This window comes from Oryctolagus cuniculus, chromosome 1 (assembly GCF_051225735.1).
Source record: "Oryctolagus cuniculus isolate XC-2025 breed Fujian yellow rabbit chromosome 1, ASM5122573v1, whole genome shotgun sequence".
Classification (NCBI taxonomy): domain Eukaryota; kingdom Metazoa; phylum Chordata; class Mammalia; order Lagomorpha; family Leporidae; genus Oryctolagus; species Oryctolagus cuniculus.
The window spans coordinates 116474935-116485516 of NC_142867.1; the positions used below are offsets into that span (position 1 = coordinate 116474935).

Consider the following 10582-nt stretch of genomic DNA (forward strand, 5'->3'; position numbering starts at 1 on the left):
CCAGTGTAGAAAAGCCATTTTCTCTGTACATAGAGGAAAGGAAGGGACTAGCCTTAGGTACCCATAGTCAAAAATTGGGGCGATGCCTTAGCCAGTGGCCTACTGTAAACAGCCAGATTATGTGGCAGCAGGATATCCAGAATGCCTGAGGACTGTAGCTGCTACAGTTATAGTGGTTGAAGCAATATCCAAATCAACTCTTGAGGAACTATCCCTCATCAAGTACAGGGGGTCCTTGATGCTAAATGTTATCAATGGCTAACTAGAGGTTAACTCTTCTTCTCTTAAGATTTATTTGTTTATGCATTTGAAAGGAAGAGTGACGGGGGGAGGGAGGGACACACACACACACATACACACAGTGCAAGCACTTCTACCCACTGGTTTATTTTCCAAATGGCTGCAACAGCCAGGCCAAATTGAGGAACCAGGAACTCCGTCTGGGTCTCTCACATGGGTGGCAGGGGCCCAAGATTTTGGGCCATCTTTTGCTGCTTTCCCAGTTGCATTATTAGGAAGCTGGATTAAAAGTGGAGAAACTAGGACTCTGACACCCTGATTTGGATATTGACATCCGAAGCAGAGGCTTAATAACCTGCACACAATACTGTCTTCTTGAGGTCAATTCTTAAGCTATCAGGCCATGTTGTAGGACTCCTCTGAGTCCTCAAATCCTCAAAACCTGCCAAACCTTAACTCCCAGTCAACATTTTGCCTGAAACAGATGGTAGGGAATTAGCACACTCTTGCACAGAAACTATGGAATAGACATACTTTAACAAACCAGGTCTAGAGGATGAGCAATTACTCAATTCTGATGCTGAATGTTTTACTGGTAGAAACAGTTACACATATAAAGAAGCTGAAAGGACATTGTTAGCCTACAGGAAGTTGTAGAGGGAAAAACCCTGCCACCCAATTTCTTTGCCCAAAATGTTGAACTTGCTGCTCATATTTGGGCTCCACATCCAGGGAAGGGATTGAGATGAAATATGTAGGAGACTCCAAAAACACTATTCTAATCTTACACACCCATGGTGCTATCAGGAAGGAAAGAGGTCTGCCTAATGCAAAGAGCTTCCCAACTAAATATCATGATGGAATATTAAAACTACCTTAGGCAGTATTGATGCCTGGGGAGACTGTGGTAACTCACTGTCAGGGACATCAAAAGAGGATACTCAGATCATTAAAGGAAATAACTTAGCTGATAGAGCTGCTAAGATGTCAGCCTTCCAGGCCATAGAGACTCAAGCTGTCTCAGGAGACTTACCTATAAGTTCACAATACTCTTCAGAAGAGGAGACATAGGCAAATGAAAAGGGACTTAACAAGGATGCTGGTGGATGATTAAAACATGATGTCAAGAATTTTTTGCCTCAAGCAGGAAATTACTAATATTTAAATAATGCCCTTCACATGGGAAGAGATTCCATGACTGTAGTGTGGCATAGCAATTTGTAGGAAAGAAGACCTTAGCAATACTGTTAAAGAAGCAAATGAGGGCTTGTGAACTATGCTTCCAAAATGTGCCAGGTCATCCTCAATTTTTCCTACTTCCACCTGAGCCATGCAACATCAACACACTCATCCAGGGGAAGACTGGCAAGCGGACTTTACTCAAACACACTCTACTGGACAGTTTAAGCACATCTAGGTCTTTATAGATAGCTTCACTGGATGATTAGAAGCCTTCCCAAGTAACACAGAAAAAGCAACAGGAGTGGCTGAATTCTTACTAAAGCATATTATTCCATGCTTTGGGTTCCCAGAGCACCCTCCCTTCACTGCTATGATAATTCAACAAATATCTAAAGCCTTAGGAATTACTTGCAAGACACATTCTTCCTACATGCCACAATATCTATGAAAACTAGAAAAGGTAAATCAGTTTTCAAGGTCAACTATGACAAGAAACCTCAGAAATAGTTAAACTTATTTCCTAATGCCATCTTGAAAATAAGAACGGCTACTAAATCAGTTCTTAAACTTGGCCCTTTTGAAATGTTATATGGAAGGCTTTTTCTGTGTGATTCAGATACCAATTAGACAGTTGATCATGTTATCATTTCATGTTTATTTTAAAAGCAAAGGTGGGATAGGGAATGGTTGGGTTGGATAAGAGAGATACAGAGAGAGACACATGGACAGAGATGTCCTGCTTGCTGATTTTTTTCCCCCAATGTTTGCAACATTGGGGCTAGTTCAAGCTGAAACCAGGAGCTGGTAACTCAACTCTGGATCTCCTACATGAGTGGTAGATACCCAATTTCTTGGACCATTCCAGCTGCCTCCAAGGCAGTGCATTAGCAGGAAGCTAGTTTAGAAGTGGAGTTGGGATTACACTCAGGCAATCTGATAGGAGATGTGGATGTATACACATAGTAGTTTTCCATGATAAATGTATAAGAATGGAAAAATGTTAGTGGTTTCCATGTATTAAGGGAGAAATGGAGGCAGGAAAGAACTGAGTCTAAAAGGGCAACATGAAAATTTCTTGTAATGAAAATACTCTATATTTTGTTTGAACCTATGAAAATAAGCTGCAATTTTCTTTAAATTAGAAATACTTTCTGTAGAAATGAGCACCTGATAGTTTATTTTTATTTATAAACAATTCCTTTACATCATAGAACTTTGGTCATGACATTAAAATATATTGGCCAGTGGTACTGCATGTTCTAGAAGGTTAATTTAGTTTGACATGATCCTGCAAACCATAAGTCCTCTTAGTTAAACACCTTTTTTCTTTTCTGCATGATATAGTGTAATATAAAGCTTAAATTACCACTGATTTGGCAAGTTAGAACATATGGGCTTCCATTACCTAAAAGAAGTCAGAAATGAGTGCTTAATGTTACGATGTATCTCAGTGAAAAAGATGAATCATTTGCCATACTTTGTTATAACTGAGTTACTCTCATGTGGCCATCATGAAAAAAGGAAGGGAATGAGATATTTTTGCAATGCAAAGAAAGCCCAGAATTTCTCTACATTCATTCTGTATCTGCTTCCAGGTGCCCTGGCTATATTGCAGATGAAATAATGACTTTCATTCTAAGCTCTAGCTTAAATTACTGGAATAAAACTCTTATTGCAATGTGATTTGATGTAACATGAACTTCCATGGAATGTTTCTGACTCTTCTTTTTTACTTAAATAAGAGATCTTAATATTTCCATAGAAAATACACATTTTAATGAATAACTAAGGTCTTGATCATTTCCATAGATAAAGAAATATCAATCTCATGGGATAATTCTCAAGTTTTCCCTTAAGGATTTTTGGTCTCCTAACAATTTTTAAGAGTCTGAAAATAATAATTGGGATGCATTTTAGTAATTATTGAGTTTCAAATTATCATAATAGTGAAATAAAAATAGGTGTTTTACATTTTTCTTGCCTCTGCTTTTTTTCTACTTTTCTCTTTAACACTTTTTCCATGACTTTATTTAAAAAAATGATTAGTTAATTAATTCAAGAGTTGGGGTCAGAAGAGAAAGCAATAGGGAGAGACAGAGGGAGAGAAAGTGTGCCCATCCACTGGTTTACTCCCTAAATTGCTTCAATGGCCTGAGGACTGATGCCTGGAGCCAGGAATTCAATCCAAGTATCCCATATGTGTGGCAGAAATACAACCACTTGAGACATCACTGTTGCCTCCCAGGGTCCATATTAGCAGGAATCTGGAATAAGAAACCAGAGCCTAGAGTCTAACCTAGATACTCTAATTCAGAAGCAGATGTTCTTATGGTTGCCGACACTCTAAGCAAACGTCTCCTCTGCACCAGTCCCATAACTTTAATATCTATGGAAATCATCCCCATACATTTCCTCCATGTTCTAACCTTTACCTGAGCATAGACTACTGTATACTTCTACTTGGATGTCCATTTGGCAACACAAGCCCACCAACTTCAAAACTGAATGTACAAATTTAACCAATGTTCCTACTTTTTGTGCATTCTTTCTGTTTGTAGCAATGACATCATTTACTCAAACATATAGGTTACAATCTTTGGGAAGTTTTTTTCTATTTTAACTATAAATATGAGAAATCGAATCTTCCATTGTAACACTTCTTCCACAAGTGTATTTTTAGAACTACTCACAGTAGCACTGCTAATTCAGGGTTTTTTTGTTGAAAATCATTCATGGGCTGATGAATTATAAATGTTAATTGTCAGCTGAGGTTCATTCCTTCATATACCCACCATATTAATCTTCCTACATCTGCACCATTACTATTTCAATTCTGTGCCAAAAAAATGAAAATAAAGATAAAAACCTTCTGTAGTGAATGGCTCCTTGGTTTTTGCACTTGAGAACTTCCTCTACTGATCTAAATGTGCCTTTGACCTGCAGTTTTGTTCTGGCAGTCCTGTAGGGGGAACATTGAGAACTTTTGAGAGACTAAAAATTCTCAGTGTAATGTTCAGGGAGGATGGAAATTATATAGTCTTTTCCTGCACTCATCACCACTAATTTGAAGTTCTCCTGCATGACCTCTGAGAGTTCAGAAATGGCCTTTTACATGCTCCTCCTATGTTATTTTGTGCTAAATTCAAGTCTACAAGAAACATTGAGACTACATATGCCTGTTCTTTGGGGCTAGAAATTTGTTATGGGTTTCATGAGTAATGGAGAGGGGATTATCATTCTTTCATTCCTTTACTATAAAATATTTATTGAGTAATTAATATGTGTACCAGGTATTTCTCAAAGGTGCTACAGAAATAGCATTGAAGGAAATAGATAATGTACCTGATATTTTTGTGCTTATATTCAAATATTTGTGAGTTCCGAATATGTGTTTATGTGTTGTAGAAAGAAGAACATGATGGGGCCAGCGCTGTGGCACAATTGGTTAATGTCTTGGCCGGACGCACCAGCATCCCATATGGGCGCTGGTTCTAGTCCCGGCTGCTCCTCTTCTGATCCAGCTCTCTACCATGGCCTGGGATAGCAGTAGAAGATAGCCCAAGTCCTTGGGCTCCTGCACCCATGAGGGAGACCCAGAAGAAGCTCTTGGCTCCTGGCTTCAGATCGTCACAGCTCCGGCCATTGCGGCCATCTGGGGAGTGAACCATAGGATGGAAAACCACTCTCTCTCTCTCTCTGCCTCTCCTCTCTCTGGGTAACTCTGACTTTCCAATAAATAAATAAATCTTTAAAAAAATAAGAACATGAAACAAACAGATAATTTACAGTATTTCATATATAGAGAGATGCAGGTGTAGGAGAGGTCATCCTGGTTTCTGTTTTGGGATAGGACTCATTTGGTAGGAAAGCAAGTGTGTATAAAGTTGCTGTTGGAAAAAGGAATGTCATTATCATGAACTAGTCTGTAAATCCAGTGGAGGCAATTAATGTTAGCTCCAAAGCATGATCTCTGGGGAAACAGATGACAAACATAAGTTTTCAGATTTTTAATGAGGTCCCTTGGATTTCCTAACTCATAAAAAACCCTTGGGTCATTCTAAGAGGTGGCTCTTCTGGTATTGGCAAATCCCTTTTATCACAACATATTCTGACAAGAAAACTCTGGTCAAAGCCACGATGAGAAACCATAATCTGTGACTCCTGGCTTCCCAGAGCCTGGGGTACTGAACAATGTGTTCTGGTTCCCTCAATCCCAAACTTGATCAGAACACAAGAAAATCATTCTGAACTGCTGCTCACTGCCCAAACTTATCAGCGCCACTTGCCCCTGTGTAAGAATAGGGGAGCGGAGTTAACAAAGTCCTCTTTGAGCCCTGAGGGAAAAGGGTGAGTGTTGACTGTATCTGTCCTGCTAAGTACTCACAAACCTCATCTGTGGGAGCCCAGAAATACTCAAAATGGCTCACCTTCTCTGCTGATGCCACCATTGACCCTGAAGAGGTCAAAACATGGCCTGGAGGGGCTGTACAGTCTAGAGTGGTTGAAGAATCCCAGGAGCTTCTCCCTATAGAAGTTGCTTCCAGGTCTTCTTGACATTAAGTGCTCAGAAGGGTGGGCTTGGGTTCATTCCTTCATTCTGGGTCGTAATTCATTAGTGTTGGATTGGGTGAAGAGAACAAGGTTCCCATATTTTAATGTTTCTATTGTACCTCTAATCACAGGTATGTGTGAAGGAAGAATGGCCTCAGGAAATGAGTCTTCAGTGACCCAGTTTATCCTGCTGGGATTAACTCAACAGCCAGAACTGCAGCTGCCTCTCTTCTTTCTTTTCTTAGGAATCTATGTGGTTGCTATGGTGGGGAACCTGGGCTTGATTGTTCTCATTTTTGTGAATCCTCACCTACACACCCCCATGTACTACTTCCTCTTCAACTTGTCCTTTGTTGATCTCTGCTACTCCTGTGCCATAACCCCCAGAATGCTGGTGAGTTTTGTGAAACAGAACACCATCTCCTATGCTGAGTGCATAACTCAGCTCTTTTTCTTCTGCTTCTTTGCTATTGATGAGTGTTATGTCTTAACATCGATGGCCTATGATAGATATGTGGCCATTTGCAAGCCCCTGCTGTACAAGGTCATCATGTCTCCTCAGATCTGCCTCATGCTGATGGTGTGTACATATACAATGGGAATTGCAGGTGCTATGGCCCACACTGGATGCATACTGAGACTCACCTTCTGTGATGGCAACGTCATCAGTCATTTCATGTGTGAAACACCTCCTCTCCTCCAACTCTCTTGCACAAGCACCTACATCAGTGAGCTGGTGGTTTTCATTGTGTTGCTCATCAACATAGCAGTGCCCAGTCTTACTCTCTTTGTTTCTTATACCAGGATCCTCTCCAGCATCCTGCACATCCATTCAGCCCATGCCAGGTCGAAAGCTTTGAGAACCTGCAGCTCCCACATAATCACTGTTTGTCTTTTCTTTGGATCTGCATCTTTTATATATTTTAAGCCTTCTCCTGCTGGATCTCTGGCTCAAGATAAAGTATCCACTATTTTTTACACCATTGTGGGACCAATGGTGAATCCTTTCATCTATAGCTTGAGGAACAAAGATGTTCATGTTGCACTGAGTAAGACTTTGCAGAAGACAAAGTTCTTTTCCTAAATATAACTGTATTAGTTATCAATGCCATTTCTTAATAAAGATATGTATATTCATGGAAAGAAGAGTAAGAAATCAAAATAAAAATGTGAATAATTTAGAAAATAGGGAAAATTTAGTTATATAGATAAGAAGTGAAGAAAATATAAAGAAGTGGAGTGTCAGACCTTCAGCCTTTCAGAGGAAGTCTGAAGAAGAGTTCATTCTGTTCTTAAGTTTCAGGAATTATAATGTGTGTTTTAAATAAAAAAAAGTTGCATGATGATTACACCAGAAATGGTAAGACTGTGAGCTTTTTGACTAGGAAATTGTGCAGCTTTTTTTTATTCATGGCAATATCACATTTGGTGGACTTAAATTCATTTATTAATTTATTAATTTAGCAACTCTCCATTGAAAGTTATAGGGGATTTTGTTTTGGGGGATTTCTTTGTTTTCATGAATGCAGAACTTCAAGGGATGCTTTTCTCCCTCTGGTCTCTGGTGTGTTCTCATTGTCATCTTAGGAGAGGGTGAGATATGGAGACCAAGGATTTTCTTATGGGCCTGGTTAAGAAGAAGAAATACAAATAACCTTATAGAGCAGCCAGATAAAAGGGTTTTACTGGTTGGATTTCAGGGTAAGAGTGTAGGTACTGAAGCATGGTATGTGTTTATTGGGAAGAATTTTACCATAAACGCTTACCAATTATTGGTAGAGGAATACTTTTCCTCTCTCTAAATAGATTTCAAAATCTTAAATCATTATCACTCATAATTTTCTCATTATTTTCATTCTTCCTTTTTTTCTCAGTGGTTTATGTAATATAAATAATGTAGTATTTTAATAAGTAGATACATAATGTTTATGTACCCTCTACCCAGATGTTTTTAAAATTCAGACATCTGCTGGTGATAAAGACAGGAGATGACTGAGCTGTCAGAGGGCTGATTGTTTACAGCAAGGTGTAGATGGGTTGGCGTTCTAAGACATGATGAGTGAGCAGATACATGCAGACATATCATGGAAATGTTATGCAGAATGATATATTAAGGTGATGACAGAGTACCTGCAAGTTGTACTTTAGACAGAGTGGTCAGGAAGGGCTTTTCTGAGGAGGTGATATGTCCTCTGAGTGCTGACAGACAAGAAGGAACTAAGCACATGGAGTACTCTAGGCAGAGGGAGTAGCGGGGGCAAAGGCTCAGAGGCAGTGACCATCCCGGCGGGTACAACAGTCAGTGTGACAGTGGTGTGGTGGAGGAGGGGTGCATGTTGACTGATTTAAAAGTCACATTACAGTAATTCTATGCACTTTTCTTTTTACCTAATGTCCCAAAATCAACATGTATCTTATAATCAGTGACATTTTACACTCATATCTGCCTGCTGGCAGTTGTACTGTAGTTGCCATTGCTTTTGCATGGACAAACTTGTTTGTAGCTATTCATGTTCTGTAGTTGAGAAGAATTACTCATCAATATGTGTGGATTTTATTTCCTTTGAAATTATTTAGTTTTTAATAAATATTTCTTAGAAAGCTTATTTCTACAGTTTGTATAACTATAACTTCAAACCATTTTGTATTGTTTAGATTTGGGGAGTAAATCAGTGAGAGTAAACCACTGAGAGTGAGAGACCTCTCTCTGTCTGAACCTTTTTTTTTTTTTTTTGCATTTTTATTTTTTTAACAGGTTTATTTTTAAAAATTTTTTATTTAGTAAATATAAATTTTCAAAGTACAGTTAATGGATTACAGTGGCTTCCTCCCCCATAATTTCCCTCCCACTCACACACCTCCCATCTCCCATTCCCTCTCCCATTCCATTCACATCAAGATTCATTTTCAATTCTCTTTATATACAGAAGATCGATTCAGTATATATTAAGGAAAGATTTCATCAGTTTGCACCCACACAGAAACACAAAGTGTAAAATACTGTTTCAGTACTGGTTATAGCATTACTTCACATTGGACAACACACTAAGGACAGATCCCACATGAGAAATAGGTACACAGTGACTCCTGTTGTTGACTTAACAATTTGACACTCTTGTTTATGGCATCAGTAATTTCCCTAGGCTTTAGTCATGAGTTGCCAAGGCTATGGAAGCCTTTTGAGTTCGCCAACTGCGATCTTATTCAGACAGGGTCATAGTCAACGTAGAAGTTCTCTCCTCCCTTCAGAGAAAGGTACCTCCTTCTTTGATGGCCCCATTCTTTCCACTGGGATCTCACTTGCAGAGATCTTCCATTTAGGTCTTCCTTTTTTTTTTTTTTTTCCAGGGTGTCTTGGCTTTCCATGCCTAAAATACTCTCATGGGCTCTTCAGCCATATCTGAATGCCTTAAGGGCTGATTCTGAGGCCAGAGTGCTATTTAGGACATCTGCCATTCTATGAGTCTACTGTGGATCCTGCTTCCCATGATGGATCGTTCTCTCCCTTTTTGATTCTATCAGCTAGTATTAGCAGTGAGTAAGGGACAAATATCATATGTTCTCCCTGATCGGCGACAACTAACTGAGCAGCAAAGGGGAAACCTGTTGAAGTAAAATGGACACTATGAGAAACAGTGACTTGATCAGCTCTTGTCCTGACTGTTGATGTACAATGTAATATTTTAGCCATTTTAGTATTTTCTCTTTGTTTTGTTCTAGTACTATTGGTTGAACTCTGTGATTAACACACAATTATTCTTAGGTGTTTAAATTTTAACTGAAAAATTATCCCTATTAAATATAAGAGTGGGAATAAGAGAGGGAGGAGATGTACAATTTGGGACATGCCCAATCGGACTTGCCCCAAATGGTGGAGTTAGAATCATGCCGGGGGATCCCAATACAATCCCTTCAAGGTGGCATGTACCAATCCCACCTCACTAGTCCAAGTGATCAATTTCAGTTCACAATTGATCACACTGATAGGTCTAAGAGTCAAAGGGATCACACAAACAAATCTAGTGCATTTTTATTTTTAATTGATTGATCGAATAATTAATTAATTATTTTTCCCATAAATCTTTTTTAAAAGATTCATTTTATTTATTTAAAAGACAGAGTTACAGAGAGAGGTCGTTTATCTGCTGTGTCACTCCCCAGATGGTTGCAATGACTGGAGCTGTGCCGCTCCAAAGCCAGGAGCCAGGAGCTTCCTCCAGGTCTACCACATGGGTGCAGGGGTCCAAGGTCTTGGGCCATCCTCCACTGCTTTCCCAGGCCATAGCAGAGAGCTGAATTGGCTTCAGACTGGTGCAGCTCCAGCCACTGCAGCCAACTGGGGAGTGAACCATCAGATGGAAGCTTCCTTTCTCTCATAGAGAGAGGAGAGGCACTGAGGAGAGAGGGGAGGGTGAAAGGTCTTCCATCTACTGATTCACTCCCCAAATATCCTACATATTGGAAGCAGGGCTAAACTGAAGACAAGAGTATGCAACCCCATCTGGGTCTCCTCTATGGGTGGCAGGAACTCAAGTTCCTGCATTATAAGGAAGCTTGGCAAGAAGTGCAACAGCCAGGACTTGAACCAGCACTCTGATATAAGAAGCAG

The 10582-nt window shown here is 39.6% G+C and overlaps 1 protein-coding gene across 1 annotated transcript; it reads left to right on the plus strand.

Moving 5' to 3' along the window:
• The first annotated feature begins 6106 nt into the window (after positions 1–6106).
• On the plus strand, positions 6107–7057 carry LOC100356942 (olfactory receptor 8B3-like). Its single transcript, XM_070047776.2, has one exon. The coding sequence runs from the start codon at positions 6107–6109 to the stop codon at positions 7055–7057; it is 951 nt and encodes a 316-aa protein (XP_069903877.1).
• The last annotated feature ends 3525 nt before the right edge of the window (positions 7058–10582 follow it).

Bases quoted from the DNA above. Each gene is read 5' to 3' on its own strand.
- LOC100356942 (XM_070047776.2), top strand. From the start codon at position 6,107: ATGTGTGAAGGAAGAATGGCCTCAGGAAATGAGTCTTCAGTGACCCAG.